Source organism: Centruroides sculpturatus, unplaced genomic scaffold, assembly GCF_000671375.1.
Source record: "Centruroides sculpturatus isolate CEXI.00-Female unplaced genomic scaffold, Cexi_2.0 scaffold379, whole genome shotgun sequence".
Classification (NCBI taxonomy): Eukaryota; Metazoa; Arthropoda; class Arachnida; order Scorpiones; family Buthidae; genus Centruroides; species Centruroides sculpturatus.
Window position 1 is genome coordinate 400,815 of NW_019384620.1, and position 19,715 is coordinate 420,529.

General features: G+C 25.7%; 1 protein-coding gene across 2 annotated transcripts in view; it reads right to left on the bottom strand.

Annotated features, from left to right (window-relative positions):
* The window catches only part of LOC111625446 (REST corepressor 3-like), a 112,138-nt gene that overhangs the window by 23,493 nt on the left and 68,930 nt on the right, over positions 1-19,715 (bottom strand). For both annotated transcript variants that reach the window (XM_023368594.1, XM_023368593.1), the window contains 5 exons: positions 4,064-4,117; positions 3,579-3,653; positions 2,871-2,923; positions 2,625-2,786; positions 2,276-2,385 (listed from right to left, as the gene is read on the bottom strand). In XM_023368594.1, the coding sequence (XP_023224362.1) occupies positions 2,276-2,385; positions 2,625-2,786; positions 2,871-2,923; positions 3,579-3,653; positions 4,064-4,117 (454 nt within the window). The remainder of the gene's footprint in view (positions 1-2,275; positions 2,386-2,624; positions 2,787-2,870; positions 2,924-3,578; positions 3,654-4,063; positions 4,118-19,715) is intronic.

Here is a 19,715-nt window from a genome sequence, read left to right on the forward strand (position 1 = left end):
CAAAAAATCATGATGCAATAATGAATGAACACAAAGTAATAGTGCACAAAATGAAATGTAACTTTAGGATAAGCTTTAAATACTATCCATAAGATCATATGAAATATTCCATGGTAGAATTCTCTTTATAAATTTAATAAATGATTGTCATTTGAACATTCTTCAAGCAAATAATGCAAATTCCATTTCTACATTTATGTTAACTTACACAAATGCAGAATTTAAGCAAATAAAACTTCTCTTATAAACAGATTTTGTTACATTTACTAAAAGTAACAATTTAGTCTGACTTAAAACCAAGTTTTATTGCTAATCTACTTCTTTTAAAAAATTATTTTCATGTTATGCTAATATCCAACACTATAAGCCAATTTAATGATACAGCTTAAAAAACATTTTAAAATAATTGGCATAATATAGAGAAATTAAAACCTGTTTTTAATCTTTGTAATCATTAATTATGAAAATAATTAATTCTGCTTCCTCTACCAAATCACTTGCTCATTTCTATATTTTTCATTCTGATAAAAATTAATAATTCTTCCTTAATCTTCTTGAAAATCTTTGCATACTTAAGGATTTTTTTCAGTCAAATTACAGTAGAGCCTCGAAAACTCGGCACTCGATAACCCAGCACTCTGGATAACTCAGCCACACCCTGGCAGGGCAAAAAAATCCTTAGTTAATTAATTTTCATGATAAAGACAGCTTTATGCCTCATAAAGTATTTTTCTGAGGTCTGTCTTATCAGGTAAATTACTGTACACAGTGTATTCATTAATTTTCATTTTCATGTAGTAAAGGCTCTATGCCTTCATAAAAGACGTACTTTTCCTTTGTTTAAGGGCATTTGGGCAGTTTATTCTCTGCTGTATTCTCAAGTAAACAATACATACAAGTACAGTACAGTATTTTCTGAGGAAACACTCATACTTATTTTTTTTAACCCCATTCCCAATAACCCAGCATTTTCACAAACTCGGCCACCCTTTGGTCCACATTAGGCTGAGTTTTCAAGGCTCTACTGTAATATAATTTTAAATAAATAAATAAAATAATAATAAATACAATAGCAAATACAAATAACAAAAAATAAAAGTTTTCCATAATATAATACCATATCAAAAAGAAATTATGATTATCTGTTTAATAATAACATAAATCAGGAATGATAAAAGACAAATCTCTTTTGCACCATTTCACTCTGTTTTTGTTATCAGTTATAACCAATATAATTCATAATTTTAAAATGTTGCAAAATATATATTTTGATGTCTATTCAATTTTGATAACAAAATGTTTACTATTAAAAAACTTTTTCATTGTCATTATACTGTTATTTGAGAATATAAAGTAATGCATTGTATCATCTTACAGAATTAAATCTTATAGTGTAAAAAATATTAAAATAATATATCCAGTCTTCAGAATAAAATTTTGGGTCAAATGTTTGCAATAAAAGTAATGACATTTTTTATTATTAAATAAAGTCTAAAATACAAAATAATGTAACATATCTAGTGTAAATCCATGCCAATACTATTGATATTGTTCCTTATTAAGTTCATTATATCCTTAGGATATCCAGGAATAGTCAGCAATAAACACATAATTGATAAAATTTAACTTTGAATAAATTGAAATACAAATATTGTATATGTTCAAATAAATTGAAATCATTAAGGACACAGTCAATATTGAAAGTATAATCTAAATCTATAAGTATATTCAAAAAATTTAAAATTATTCAAATCTTGATCTATTGGTATAGTTCTAGATATATTTAAAACTCCCATTGAAATGAAATAGTAATATGTTGGAAAAATAATTCCCATCATTTCCTTTGTTAATAAATATTTTCTAGAAAATTTGAAATTAAATTAGTTAATATAAAAAAATTAAATAAACATTAAACTATTCTTATGTTTAAAACAATACTTTCTATTTCTTATTCATTATTATTAATGCAAATTCATTACATCATAGTAATGAAAAATATAATTTAAACACTACTATTATATAACTAAATTTAAAAAATTATTGTTCTTGCATAAAACATTTATAATTTATTGTATTATTAAGAATAGTTCTCTATTCTTTTATCTTGAATTTCAAAATAGCATAGACTTATACATAATAAGAAAGTTAGCAAAATAAACTTATTCTATTATTTTAAAAACTTTAATATAATGATTTTTAAACAGAGTAATTTTCTAAAATCTAAGTTTTTTGATATTCAGACTATAAAATAAATTTTTTGAAGATTATTAAATACCTATGTGTTGATAACTTTCTTGCTTGACGGTCCATCAGACTGGTACGGCATCGTGTCTTTTTCCAAGAATAATAATATTTAACCAAACTAGCCATAGACTTATCTGGAAGCTAAAACAAAAAATTCTATAATTATTAATGTTTAAGTGGCTATTTCCAATTAAAATATTTTACTTTTTAACAATATAAGTTCTACATAATATACAACATAATGCACAATATAATAATAAAGTTTAGATAATTCATTACGATAGTAGCTAAAAGATACATTTAAATATTCTGCAGAAATGTGAATATAAAAATATATATATTAAAAAAATTTGTTTACTTTAAAATATAACAAATATTACCATATGCTTTATCCTATGAAAACTTTTTCCATAAAACTGAAATGCCTGTTCAAAAAGAACTTTGTCTTCCACAGTCCATTCATCAGGAAAGGGTACAAAATTGGGCAAATCTGCAGTTGCAGCTTCCAAATCAAATTTATGCCAAAATAGCATCCCAAGAGCCTAAAATTAAATATTGAAATAATTCAACATCTTTACAGATTTAGCATATTTTCATTATAATAAAAAAATAAATAAATAACTTACTTGTTCAGCATTATATCCATGTTTTTCTTTAGCCACAGTAATGTATTCATCCACTAAAATATAAATTTATTATTAATGAAAAAACATATGATAGCTATCAATAATACTAAAGTAAGATTAATACTGTTGCATGTAATAATGCAAAGCTAGAATGGTATTTTTTATAAATTATTAATTTAATATAAATTCTCACAATAACAAAGAATCATTTTTTTTTTATTAATTTAGAAGCAAATCTTCAAAATAATACATATTAATTAAAATATTTGGTTTTAGTTATTATGAATGTGTCATTTAATTATACATTTTATTCAACTGCAGTATCCCATCCTATAACACCTGAATACAATTTATTGCTTTTTCTAATTATTAAATTTAGTTTAATGAGAAAAAAATTATTGAGATTATGAAGACAAAAACATGGAAGAAATTTTCAGCCTAAGTTTCACAAATTCAGATATTTAATATTTTAAATGTTTTTGGAATATTTTGTTTCCAAAAATAAATTTCATCTATTGAAAAAAAGCTATATACTTGTAAAATGTTATGTATTTTTAACTAACTTAAATGTTTCATTATTTGCATTTTGTATTTTTCACTAAGGTTGTATTTTTTCACCTGTTATTTGGAGGAGTGGTAATTTTTTGTTGCCACAAATAACTTTACCTTTGTAAAATTAAATATAAAGTAAATATTATTAACACTTACATTTGCTTTCAGAAATATTATGATTTGGAGACCACACCAATAATGCTTTTTCTGGTAATCCAGAAGGACATGCTTCTAAAAGTAAATAAATAAAAAAATCTATTAATCTATTTACTAATAATCTATAATGTTAAAATTTATTAAATATATTAATTTTAGCATTAGCAATATGTAGAACAAAAACTTCAATAATTAGGTAAGTACAATATCACCCCATAAAGCAAATGTTATTTCACCAAATTAAAACAAAAGTAATTTTAAGTAAAATTTAAATATTTTTATATTTAATGCTATAATAAATGATAATCCAAAAAAAAATATGTAAATAATAATGCATAATATAAAAAATTTATTTATTTCCAATTTAAGAGTATTTAATATATTTTAAAAATAAGTTAATTATTATTGAGTGTTAATTGTACTTAATTTGATTATTATTTTTTCAATATCAATAAAATTTCATTTAAAAAGGTAATGTTACCTACCACTAGAAATAAGATCTGGAACCACAGCTTGGTATTCATCTCCAATTCTCATACCTTCAACAAAAAACATTTTTCATTAAAATTCCAATATAAAAAACTCATTAAAAATTATAATCATTTTTAATTTAATAATTTTTAAATTAAAAATGACATTATATAATTTTCTTTTTGTCTCTCATCACTCAAGGCATATAGCCTAAAAAATATTTAAATAAATAAATATTCAGATTTCTTTATGTAACTGAATCCAAGTAAAATATAATTGTTAACATTTACTTAATATAATAAATATACTAAAACACAAACTTTTATCAAAAGAGCTATTTGCCATTTATATTTTGTTCAACAGATTTATAATTTATGTTTGATATTCAAATAAGCAATTATATAAAATAAATAATATAAAATCAATGAATATATTTATTTTAAAATTTTTCTTAAATAAGTTTTCATGCCTATTTAATATAGCTATTTTTGTTCATTTAAATTTAGAATCAATAAAGAAATATATAAAATATTTAACTTATTAGCAGTTATATTTACAACTGTGCATAAAATGAATCATATGAAAATTAAATACAATAATAATATATTCAGTCATTACAAAAAAATTTTATTAAAATTAAAGCAACATATGCAAAATACAAAGGCAGTTCAATTTCTGTTTGGAATTCCAATAATGGCAACTGAATGATGTTTCATACAGTCCTAATTTATGTTTCTTTCTCCTCTACACATACTCACACTTTTCCCATTGTTTTGGCAACAATGCTATACCTGTAGAATAGAAGATTTGGATGGAGTCAGAGCACAGCCCTGCCTGCAGTGGAGGCAATCAATGAACTTGGCAGGAAAACTCTGGACTATGCAGCCTTGGTCAAAATTGGTCAGCTTGTGATCACTTGTTTGGTCTTTTAAAGAAAGCTTTTAAGAGGCAGGAGATTCACCCTGAGTGTTGAAGTCACAAAGTTTGTCATACAGTGCCTCCAAATCAGAGAAAAGATTTGCAGGTATAGCATCATTACTATAACAATGGAAAAAGTGTCAGTATCCAAAGGAGTACCTGTGGAGGGAATCAATTGTAATAATGGTTTATTTGAACTTTCTATTACCTAAATCAATTTCAAATTCAATTTGTTTTTAAAGTTAATTTTACCTTTGATGAGGATATAATACTATAAAAAATGCTATAACCATAGTAATAATTCTATCATAAAAGTATTTATTTTAATTTTTTTACATTTTACAGATTATTATTATATTCTCAATAATAAATTTTTAAAATGTCTGAATTAATTCAAGATCAAAGTTTATATTTTTTTCCAAATAGTGATTTAAATTCAAAATAAATTTTAAAGTTTAAGATATTTAAGGATTAAAAGCTATCCACTTCTGTACCTAAAAATAAAAATATAATTTTATTTGTATTCTCTTCTATGCTTCTATTATTTGTATTATTTTCTATGCTGCTTGCATAACAGAATGAAAGAATGGAAAGATCTTGAATCATGTTTTATTCATCATCAGAATAAAAGAGATTGGAGATAAATAGAGGAAATTAAGATATAATTCTTATTAAAAATGATTTACACAATCAAATTACATTGAATTACAACCAGACAGTATGAAAATAATACATTCAAACAGTTGAAATTTACAAATATCTACATACAAAACTTATATATTAAATATAAAACATTTTGTATCTAATTTAAAACTATAAATAATGTAAAACGGAATCTATGCAATCAAATCTCACAAATGAGAATTTAAACTAATCTATAAATCAAAATTACAGTTTCTTAGCATTTTTAAATACTCTTCCTAACACTTCTTAATAATAAAGTATAACTCCACTATGATTTAAAGAAGAAAATACTGCTTTTAATGAAGTATATTCTTTTGCTATAAAAGTACAAACTTAAGAAAAACTATTGCTATAGTGATTAGTTATTCTACTTATGTATTAGCAACATCATCACTATAGCAACAAATTTTTTTAAGTTTGCACTTCCATAGTGAAAGAACATTCTTCGCATTCCTGAATACAAGTAATAAGCTCAAAAACATTTGAAAAATTTTTTATAGTTATTATGCTATTAAAATTATTATATATCATTATCTGATGTATTGTATAGAAAAATATTATTTATTGCACATCATAATTGTAAACAAATACTAATAACCTTTCAATACAATATTCAGCTATGGCATTAATTTAAGAGCACTGTTAACTATTCCATAGTATATAAAAACTTCCATATTCAAATCCATAAATTGTTGCTAACAGAATTTTATGAAATAATATAAAATTATACTACAGAAAATTACAAATGAAAGTAATCCTTTCTCCAAATTATTTTGGAGAAATATTAACTTTAAATGTGCTCTACATTAAAATTCATTGCTTTTTAAAATTTGAGAAAATTTAAATTTCAAAATTTTTAAAATTTGTTTCTTGCATGTATAAAATGAATTTCTGAAATATATAAGTTGATATTGGATAATTTGGATATTTACAGAAAAATTAAAGCAATTGAAAAATAAAATCTTTTTAATAAGTATTCCTAAAAAGAAAATTATCTTCTAAAAGGTAAATAATTGGATACACACTTAACAAATACAACTGATAAGATTTTTGCTAAGTTTACAAACTGTATTTACTTGTTACTAGAAGAAAATATAATTTACAAAACTTAACATACTTAATTTAAAAAACTTAAAATAAGTTAAAATAATAATATCCAATAACAAAAAATAGGAGACATCAAATAACTAAAATTTTAATTACATTTCTACTAAATATTTTAAATTAACAAAAAATATACCTAACATGTTAAATAGTTCAATATTAAAAATAAGAAATCTTTTTTCAATTATATTTTGTTAAAAATTAACAAAATATAATTGAAAAGGATCTTGTTTGTTAAAAATTACTTTAAGAAAGTAAAAAATTGAAAAGTACTTTCATTTCTTTTACTTACAAACACCAATCAATTTTTTATATTTTTTAAAAAAATTTTTAAAAAGTATCCCATGAAATCATATTTGTAGGATTATTAAATTTGTTTATTTTTGACTAAGTTGTATATTTCATTAGAATTATTTCCTTGATTTTTAAATTTTACCAATATTTGAAAGAATTAGAGACATATGTGATAGATTATGTATTATGTTGGCCTCAGATAATAATAAATATAAAAATACAAGTTTTAATAACAAAACAAATGAACTATTAATAGAATATTAAACTATGAATCTGAAACATTTTGCATTTTTATTTAAACCACTTTAATAGAATTAATTCTAATTATTATTATTTCAAAATTACATCATTAATTTATTTTGCATAATTATTTTAACAGCTGAATGTTTCACTTGAAATCTGATTCTATTAATCTGGTGTATATCAAAAACACACCAGATTAATAGAACTTATATTAGAATAAAAATTAATATATCAAAAATATTCAGAAAATTATATTAGTCATTTTAATAAAAATAGTCATTAACTTGGGTATGATTGATTATCATACTTAAGTGATTCTATCTTTTAATAACTTCAACGGACTAATATATTTTTTCTAAAATAATACATTTAATATTGGATTAATTGATTATTTAAATAACACGTTAACTATTCTGAAAAAAAAACTGATTCAGAAATTATAGTAATCATATAACGCTATCTAGAAATAATTCAATTCACAGCCTAACCTCAGATTAAAGGGCAATTTATGTAATTCTAATTTATATGATGCATTTTCAATATAAATAACCGATGCAAAATTATTTTTAGCATTCGAAAAATTTTGTGTAATTTGATTTAATTTACAATTATTAAATTCAGCGTTATGAATAAAATTTTTATTTAAAGAGAAAATTAATTATGTTAAATTAATTATTATTTTGTAAAGAAACTGAATTAAATACTTGTTTCCTTTTAAAACGTAAAAAACAAAATAAGTAAATCAAATGGCTTGTTTTCGTGCTTCTAATCAGAAATTAATTACATGGCTATTTTCTTAGAGTTAAGTAGTGTTTTGCGAAGAACATTTTGTTTATAGACAATACCAAAGACAACTATCAGCTCCCTTAACATAGGAACCCAACGAGTCAGATGATGTTCTGTTAAAATAAAATGCAAGAACACCAAAAGTCACAAAAATGATAACACACATTCCGGTTAAACGAAAACTGGTTTAGTTAAGAAAGAAAATACTACTCAGATGGGCCAAACTAGTAACAGAGACTGAGCCAAAAGCTAATTTTGGAAGGGACCAATTTTTAATTTGTATAATGAAATAAGTAATATACGTGTATAAAAGTTTTATTGCTTTAATAATTACTTCAAATAAACTGAAGTATATAAACTTACAATATAAAAATGTAGCCAAATTAAAGTTATAAAAATATTAATATATAAATATATTTTTTAAAAAATAAAATGCAGCTCATTTTAGCAATAAAAATCCCAAGATCGTTCCAATCAACACCCCACCTATATCTGCGAATGACTGACAACTAATTGAGAAATGATACAAAGATTCCTCGAAATTCACCTTCAATGTTTTCTATCTTCTAAATAATCCACCTATCCTTATCAAATCTATCAAAAAGTAAACAAACAAAAACTAAACAATAACATGTAATAAACTGTTTTAAAAAAGTAGCTCAATACAGAAAGTAGCATTTTGCAAAACTTGCAGATATGGCGGAACGATTCTCTTACTTTGGAGAGCCATTAAAAAAAGTGACAGAAGACAATGAATTGAAGTGCATTTTCTAAATATGAATTTTGCACTTCATATTTAGAAAATGCATTTAAATTTAGTACTGCAAAAATTCTGAGTAAAATTTGATTGTTTTAACATAAAACGAAATGATCTAGATGAGTGTTCCTGTTATTATAAAACCAGGGAATAGATATTGTATTAGTATAAAGCATTTAATCACCATCGTATAACAAAATTATTACTATATAGTATCTGACAAATAAGAAAAAAAATTTTTTTTCAAAATTTACATGAAAAATAAAATCAAAATTTTGATATATCGGAGTATATTATTTACAGTAAGTGTCAAAATCCTCCCAATGAATGCAGGAGACTATTAAAGGACTGGAAATGTTACAAAGCACATTTAGTACGAAAAGCTGTATAATTATTTGCATACTTATATGTTTACGTATATAATTATCTGAACAACATAATTATTTTATTAATAATAGTAACATACAAAGAACATATACATTGGGAGGATTTTGACGCAAACAAAAATCTATATATTTGTGGAAAAAGTACACTTCAATAATCAATATAGCCTCTTTTGACCTTTAAAACCTTCCTAATGAAATTAGGCATAGAATTAATAATATCCCTGCAATTGTGCAATGTTATTTTGTTCCATTCATCCTGTGCACGTCCCCATAATTGGTGGATGCTTTGGGCTGAGCTGCATATCAGACAAGCCACGTTTAAGAAGGGACCAGATGTGTTCAATGGGTTGAGATTTGGCAATTAAGGTCAAGCAGGCTAATATTTTGATTCCAAAACCATGAAATCGTCCTCCTGGATGTGTTTTGGATCATTATCTTGCTGATAAGTGAGACCTACTATTGATGTACTGTACTAATAATTAACAGATTGTAACATGCATACATACAAGAAAGACATCGGCCGTACACGAAGTGTTTAGCCAGCAGAAAAGAGGGTAAGGGAAGGGAGAGGAGATAGACAGTAGAGAAAGATAGGATCCCTTTGAACAGCGTACGTAAGACTATAGTACTCTATGTTTAAAGTTGTCATGCAGTTTTTAGACTGCAAGGCTGTAGTCTCCTGAAGGGTCTAAAAGAAAACCTGAATGTAGCGAACACCAATAATTGAGTGCTGCCACAAACAGCTAAGTGTAGAAGTTAATACCAATTGGCTGTTAGTAGGAAGACTTATATCTACTTAATACTGATAGCAAGGTTGAGGCTGAAGTTTTAAACATTAAAACGTGTACGTCAGACGTTCAGCACCGCTTTCCTGTAAGCCTAGAAGTTTGACAATGGTGTTTGGATAGTCAGTGGAATCATGCTTGACCAGTGGTATAGTGAGAGGGGTGCAAGGGGGTATATCATGCACTGGGCGCCACTCGCAGAGGGGCGCCCAAATGATCTCCAAGACAAACTATATGTGTTTCTGGAGGGAGAAGGGGGCGCCAATAAAGTGTTGTGTCCCAAGCACCAGTTATGTTCACTACGCCACTGTACTCAACATTCCAAACACCACTGTCAAACTTCTAGTCTTACAGGAAAGCGGCGCTGAACATCCGACATACACGTTTTGATGTTTAGAAAATATAAAATAAACAGAAAATATTTAAAATTTTCATGCAATGAAAAAGAATATCCGGAATTTAAAGACATAAATTTAAAGTTCAGAAATGCGAAAAAGTATCTTAAATTCAGACATTTTTCACGTATATATATGTATGTATAGAAAAAAAAAATGTTATTTTGATATCTATGAAATATTATCCTTTGAAAAGTAAATTATTTTAAAAATTTTCTACATTAAATAATATCTATATGCTTTGATACAAGATTCTAATAATATAGTAGAGTCTCGAAAACTCAGCCTAATGTGGACTGAAGGGTGGCCGAGTTTGTGAAAATGCCGGGTTATTGGAAATGGGGTTAAAAAAAATAAGTATGAGTGTTTCCTCAGAAAATACTGTACTGTACTGTACTTGTATGTATTGTTTGCTTGAGAATACAATAAAGAATAAACTGCCCAAATACCCTTAAACAAAGGAAAAGTACATACTTTATGAAGACACAGAACCATTACTAAATGAAAATGAAAATTAGTGAATACACAGTGTACAGTAATTTACCTGATAAGACAGACCTCAGAAAAATACTTTATGAAACATAAATCTGTCTATAATTAAAATGAACTAGGGGTTTTTTTGCCCTGCCAGTGTGTGGTCAAGTTATCAGGACTGCCGGGTTATCGAGTGCTGAGTTTTCAGGACTCTACTGTATTGATAATATTAATGGTAAAATGGATAATTGTAATGGCATGTGTCTTGTCTATGTTATCATTTTAAACTTTTCTTGATCTCTGATTTCAAAGTTTAGGCTTTCTTTATGAAAATTTTTGTGTATTTTTTTTTGTTCAGCCATTATAATGAGTGATTTTGTTAACAAGAATTTCTAATTTCTATATTGGTACAAATTTACACTTTTGTTCTTCAACAATATTTAGGTCTGAAATTAAACCTTATATTCTGTGGCTAGTTTTTCACAATGATTTTGCAATTTGTGTCTACATCAATAATTTGACTGAATGAGATATGCCTTAAATTAAGAAATTAAATTTCTAAAAGTTAGACTTCTTTCTAAATTTAAAAACACAAAACATTTTTATATTTTTAAAAATTATTAAAATATTTATTCTATTGTTTTCTTAATATATTCCATCTTTGAATGAAGATAATTTTATAGAAAAAAGTTATTTAGAATATGTTTGTGTATTTTAATAACAATTATTCACATACAATTAAGAATTCTTTGGCAAGTAATTTCTTTATAAATCATTATTGTATTGCATTTAAATGGATTTATATAAATACAATATAAATTTAATGTTAAATGGATTCAGTTCATTGAAATATCAAAACACAGTCTCACTAGTATAGCCTATAAATTATACTCCATATTCAAATTAAACCCATTTGTGAAGTGTCTAATACAATGTAGATGGTATACGTTGATGAATATTGTATTACATCCAAGACTTCAGCAGCATCTATAATTTTTGTTCATCTTACATAACAATTCTATTGATAAAATTTAAATATAGTCCACCAAGTGAATTATCTGTCTAACGAGTAAGACAAACATTCCATAATTTAGTTATCTGGAGATGAAAAATGTCAACTCTCATTTGCCTTTGAATTTTCACAAGCAGATGAAAACTGTCCATGGTGAATTTTTTCTATAATCAACAGTTATTTTGAGAGTAAGACATATTTCTGAAATTATCCTACAAAAAACCCATTATCGTACATGCATTATCATATATCATACAGTGCCTGAAATAATCATACAAATACAATAATTATCGTATAGATGGCAACCCTGCAACAGAATCCCATCTTTAGAAGAAATTTTTTATTATTATTAGTTAGCCAAATTATAGCCCAAACAATCCAGCTTTTTAATGATTTGATTGTGGTATTATAGAATGTTCAGGTTTGGTTATTTATGAATATTGAATTGCTTTCAGATGTGAAACATAAAAAACATTGAGATAATGCCTTCTAAACTGCAAAATAAGTAAGTAGCATGCTTTCTCTGGTCATTTTGGAGATGGGTATGCATGAAAGTTGTATGAAAATATTACGTTCATTTTAACAATTTTTGTATGTTGTATATGCCACTTCAGTTTAATACACTGCTGCAGATTTTCTACATAAAATCATAGTATCATTTATTTTTGTTCTGAACCTAAAGATGCTACTTAAAATGGTTTAAAACATTCTTATTCTAGATTTTTATGCTGTAATTAGATAACAGAGATTGCTTCAATCACAAGGAATAATAAATATATTCTGTAAATATGGATGTTATCTTACATTCTTAGCATCAGTTCATATTTTCTTATAAAAATTTGTTGTTGAAATTGAAAAGATATCTGGATAAAGCTATTTCAATCTATAAACACAAATTAAAATACTCAAATGTTATAAAATAAAGGACTCTTTGCATTTTAATTATGATTAAACATTTTTTGAGATATTTTACCTCATCATCGTCAGATCACAACAAAACTTTGAATAAAGAACAAAACAACTTTTCAAAAACTTATACTCTATCCATAGAGTAAAAAGTAATTTCAAAAATTTTTAATTCTATTTAACAACTATCTTATTTTTTTATTATTACTATGATTTTCATTTTAATTGTTTGTCTTCCTATTTTATTTATACATTGTATGTCCCACTTTTATTCGACGATTTGTATTCATATACGTCTCCAATATCCAATAGAGCTAAGTCATGTGTAGTTGTTTTTTCTTAATTTAGTTACTTACGTTACTCCTACCAAGTCTCCCTAGTTCCTAACTGTAACTGATTTAGAACTGGCATGCACTGCACGTTACTCTTTGCAATGCAAAATGGCATTGTGCATGCATCAAGAACTTCTGTTCGAACAAACCTCACTTGCTGTCCGGGTCAGCAATTTTGAACAGGTGGCAACACTAATGCATTCTAAGCCATAAAAAAAAAAATAAAGCAAGTTTCAGTGACGTACTATATTCCAAATATTGCCATTAGAATTTTTTGAAAAATTCTTTTGTTCTTCATTCAAATCTTTGTTGTGATCTGATGATGAGGCAGAATGTTTCAAGAAACATTTGATCATAATTAAAATACAAAAGGACCCCTTAATTTAATAGCATTTGAGTATTTTAACATATTTGAATATCTAAAAATCTTTTATTTGTAAAAATATAAAAATATTTTTTTTAATTTTAAATATGAACATTTCTTTCAAATAAATTCTTCTCTGTGTTGAATTGTTTGATAATTTTGCTAATACAGTATTATGTACTAATAAACATTGTTAGCCAACAGATGAGGGACCCAAAACACATATTGGCATTTGGAATAAATTTCTTAGTGAAAATTCATAGATTTGTGTTTTTTCTTTTTATTTCTTAAAATTCCTTTTAAGAAATAAAAATTCTTTAAAATTCTTTTTATTTCTTAGTGAAAATTCATAGATTTGTGTTTTATTGACAATTAACAATGCACAAATAAAATTTAACTTTATATATTGTTTATTCTTGACACTTCAAAATATTTGTGCAAAATTTTTAAAATTGGTGCAAATTGTTCAGTTTAGCTAATTATCAACTACTCTGTACAAGACAAATTGGCAGCATTATGTTATCTTATTCTCATTGTTTTCAGTAAATTACATTTCTTGCTTTTTCTCAGAACTGTTCTCAGAAATTCATTCAATTCTTAAAAGTTTTTGGTTTTAAAAGTATTTGATTTTATCCTTGGTTAATTTCAACAATGACAAATATTGATAAAGTCATTGTGTTTGAATGTCCCAGGTAGAGTTGCCAGATGCCATTTATTTCAAAGAACAATCCTTTATCTTAGTTAAACTGAGCTTCTCCTTTATTGAAATGAGAAAGGACCCAATCTGTCTGTTATTTTTATTTTTCAATGACTTTGTTTCATAATGGAAGTAGCAGACTTCAGCACAGCCTAGCCATGTCCTTTCTCAAGTTATAAATTTAAAATTTAAGATATTTAATGGTAAAATATATATATATCACACTAACTTTATAAACATTTGTCAGTGCTTTGTTTATAAGATGGATTTAATGGTAAAATTATAACTATTTGCAAATTTTAGTTTGTCAATATGAAAACTATAATTTCTAAATCAAAATCTAAAAGATATAAACATAATGTCTGAATGATTTTTTAGTTAATAACTAATTTTACTTTTTTGGAATAGAAAGAGTTGGAGTTTGAAAGTAATAGCATTAATTGTTTTTAAGTACCATTTAATCTAGTAGAGAGATTGTGAGACCTAGATTAGTGTCACAGATCACATAATCTTTGTTTTTCTGAAAAGAATTTTTAACTCGTTTTTGGAATACAGTTTTTCATGCTTTGTAGTGACTATTACATCTAGAGCAATTTAAGAGGATTTTTAAAAGTTAGCAGTATGTAACGTCTTTTACATCATACCATATTCTTTGCAAAATTGCTTGTTTTTTGCAATTTTGAACATGCCTGGCTTTTCTGCTTACAAATGAATAAGAGAATACTCTTTTATATGCCAGATTGTTTTGGCTTATAAGAGAACTACACTGATGTGTCAATGTAAGTGTAAATTAAATTTAAAAATATTTGATACAGTAACTATTCAGTCACATCGCTGTGGAAACCATCATTAAAAATAAAAAATATTTTTGAAATTATAATTTTTTATAAATAATGCCAAACAACTGTCATAATACATTGGACTATTTCTACTAATAACATCAGGTTTTGAGATGTTTACATATTTCTATAAATAGTTTTTTTTTTTTTTTTTTTTAGCTATAGTGCCATTTTGCCCCATCTATAAGAGCATGCTCCTATATACATGGAAATATGGTAAATATTTAAATAGATTAATGTACAAGTGGTGACAACATTTTAGTTAAATGTGAGAAATTATATTTTGATGACATTTTTTTTGGAATAAATTTTTGATTTATAATTTTCACATCAAATAACTATTTTATATGATTTTATACATAAAAGCTGTACTCATTGATTAATTTGTATTGCAAGTATAGTTTAGTGAAGAATAATTAGTAGCTTTATTGACCTGTCCTTTCGATATAATAAGATCTATAATATATGAACTTCATTCACTCTAAAATCTAAAATATATTTTAAGACTCAATAATTAATATGAATATATCTGAATTACAATTTGGAATTCTCTAATGCCATTTTATTCCAGAATTTCATGCTATCAAATAAATTTTTTGTATTAAATACAAAATTTTTTATTGATCCAAATTCTCTTTCAAATTTCAGAATGATGCATGAAGCAAATATAATTTACCATTTACTGATATTAATACTGTAGTAATATCTTTTTTTACAAAAGGCATTGTTTTGTAAAAAATTATTTGATTAGTATTACACTGCCAGAAAAAAATGGATTATATTTAGAGTGACGGGTTTTTTTTCCAGCATATCCAGGGACACATGTCAATCATCGCTTTTTAGGGTACATAGTAGAACATATGTAAGTGCTATCAAATGGGTACTGTACACATGCATGACTGAGACCTAAACATTTTAATTTTGACTAAGTTCATCTGCTTCAAATAACTTTCCTCCAATAAGATTTATAGCTATTTACTTAAGGATAATAAACTGAAAGGATGATTGAAAAAGACAGATGATAAATCAAAATCATATGATATGTTACATGCCAGATGATTTTTCCTTACATGCCTCTTTGGGCATGCATGCCATAGGTTTGCCACCCCTTCCCTATCATTTTTAAATATCAATATCAATATCAAACTTCAGGAATAAATAGTATTTTATTAAAATCTCTATCATTTAAGTAACTGAATTGACTTAAGGCTTTTGATGCCTTGAAGTAAAACTAGCAATCACAATTAGTGCCATAAATTGAGGCAGATTAATTACATATAGAAACAAAACTGATATTTCTGCAGAACTTTTCCAATATCATACTACTATAATTTTACAACTGAAATCTATGTTTTCTTTGTTATGAAAAAAGCATTCTATAAAATTATACATGAACAAACTAGAAACACAAAATAAATTAATAGCAACTAATTTATCTAACATACTAATGGTGGTGTACCAAATAAGTTCTGATTAGTACAGCTTTTGTGTATAAATAAAATCATACAAAATATTTTCTTGATGTTGTAGTATTAAAAATTATAAATCAAAGGTTTATTCAAAATATATCTCAAAGTATAATTTTTTATATATAATTAAAATGTTATCACCACTTATACATTAACATTAATCTATTTATATAATTATTATATAAAAGTTGTCACATAGAAAATAAATTATTAACTTTTAAAACTCTTGTTAAATTTCATTTTTAAATAAGTTGCCAAAGACTTAGTAATATCTGTTAGAAAACTGTAAAAGTAATAAAATACTCATAAGGTAAAAAAAAAATCAAGCAAAAATAAGTAAAACTTCAAAACTGCACAAAAATTATAAGTTAATGCTTTTATTGGAGATTAATAACTACAACTTAGTTTTTAAATATAATTGTTTTTTTGCTTATTTTTCTGGGCCCTGATATCCATAACTATGTATATTTTTAGGTATTAGGGCCTAGGAAACAAGCAGCAAAATGGTTATATTCAATAGCCTTTCAGGATGTGACCTAATTATTGATTAGCCTCTGAAAATGAACGCTGATACTCAAAAATGTTAAAATGTACTGTTGTTAGTTTGATGATAAAATTTCCAATAAAGTAGTTCAAATTTCATTGGTTTGCATAAAAATCTGTATATTTCAAAATGATACTTTTTAGAATATTCTTGTAAAATTTCTGAACCTTAATACATATTTTTTATCTGTGTTTTATTTTAAAAGTAGAATTGGAGCAAATTTATTTCCACTAAAAACACCAACATTCTAATTAGCAAATTTTGTTCAACTCTAGCAATACTAGTAGCCAGGGACGCTCCCTAGTGGGCGTGTTTTACAAATTTTTATGAAGCACGGTTCCTTTGACTTTTTTGTTCCCATCAATATGCTCTACAGCTCTGTAAAAGTCCGAATGGTAAGATTTACCCTCCGAATGAAGACGTGGCGATCCCCCCAAACTGTAGCCCCCTGTGCGAACAATAAAGTCAAAGGAACCATACCCCTACTCGCGACCCTTCGCGATATATAAGCCCCTGAAATAATAAATTCCTATTACAAATATACTGAAGTATTTATATTGTTATATTGACCAAATAATAATTTATTGGCCAAATGAATAATAATAATTTATATTGTTAATTTAAATAATAATTAAAATTGTTAATTTAATTTGGTGTTTGAAATATGACACACGATAGGGGCGCCTCTAGTGTCCGTTATGAAACGGTTACGGGACGGACACGAAATGAATGGGTTATATATATAGAAGATAACAATGCAGTGAAGGAACAATGACAGTTTCTATCATTCAGTTACTTTCAGGTCTCATTTGTTGTTTTTGTAAACAAAAATGGGTTTATAAAATTGATCAATGTTTGTTACTATTTCTTGCAAAGCTTATTATTTATTTACTTACCTATTTGAAAGTTATTCAGTTATAAACCGATTTATAGCATGAATAATATTTTATTATTGCAAATATAATGCAACTTTGAGTTTTATTTATACTTTCTTAAGAAATTAAGAAATTTTAATTAACCATTATTTTTCAAAAAGTTTCAATAAAATAAAATTCAAAAATCCTGTCTTAAACTCGTAAGTTTACAAAGCTTTTGCATGTTACAGATATCTCTTATTCAATAAGATGTTGAGAATAAAATTTCATAATAAAAATGATGATAAAATATAGAAAAAACAAGACACTTTCTAGAATTTTTCAGAAAAATATAGAGGTGAAGCAATATATTATATAGTGCGAGATAAAATGAATGTTACATTTGTCCGTGCAAGTAAAATTCGCTATTAACATTTACTGATTGTACAGACGTAAATAAAATTTTAGAACATTGTTTTAAACGTGTAAATTATATAGGGAATAATAAAACTTTAAAAAGAAACACTTTGAATAAAATACAGAAATAAAAAAATACGATTATAGAAAACGCATCTGCAGCGGTCGCCATATTGTTTAGAGATAAAGTTTAACGTTTTTACGTTTGATTGTAGATGATGAGTCATATAAATGTCGTAACAAGAAAGAGTTCTAACACACATCTAAGATATCTTTTTTTCACAACGTTTTTTAAATTCATATTATGAATTTCAATATAATACTGAAATCGACATTACTGAGTGATAAATGCTATAGTTAAAAAAAAACTAAAATATTAATATCTTGCTTACTTTAAATTAGTAGTTTCATGAAGTTTCATTAGTAGTTTTAAGAAAAAATATAATTATTCATACAAGAAAACAAAAGATATTGGCAGAAAATGTACAGTACAAACAAGGGTAATCAGTATATCAATAGTGTTGTGCTGATAACCGATATATGTTCACAATATCGATATTAAAATTTTGGTTTAGCAGAGCCCTAGACATGAATAAATGGCAACATAAAACAATGTAACAATTAAATTTTATTGTGTTATAACACTCATCGCTATCCACAGCCTACGGGAGAGAGTGAACATACCTCAAGGGACCCATTCTAAGGGCTTATAATGGACGGGGTGAGGAAGGAACAGTGAAGTTTACTAATTTGGACCAGTCGAATTCTGATGATAATTAATTAGAAACTGAGAGACAATATCTTTCAAATTCCTCATTGAATAAGAGAGGAACCTAGGATCAAAATTTGTCAGAGAGCCTAACATTCTAATAGATTACCCTAATTAGCTTGATAATTAAAATCTTAATTAAAAGGTTTATTTTAAGAACCGATTTCATGTGTTCTTACAATCTAAAAAAAGAAGTTTATAATTAAGCACTTAGAGATAAACAATTTGTGATTAAGAGTAAATAATAATCTAATAGTTCAATTACCATATCTAATTAGTCACATATATCCACTGAATTTAATTACAGTATTTCCTATCGGCATTAGGTTGATGAGGCAGACAAGAAACGAAGAAATGTGAAACATGAATGCAAAAATGGGAAATAAATATATAGGCATAGAATGCAATTGGATTTAATGTTTCATTTAAAACTTGATTCTCGTTTAAGAACGTTTGCGACAGAAAATGAGTAAGAAAATGTTGCTTCGAATAATATTCAATTTATTTTCTTATACTCTCTAGGAAAATCAATACAAAGAAAAAGCTTACAAAAAAAAAATTGAATTGAAATTTTTTCCTAAGGTTTTAATTTAGCAACTTAATTTAAAATTTTTTATATAGGATTCAGATTTTTATT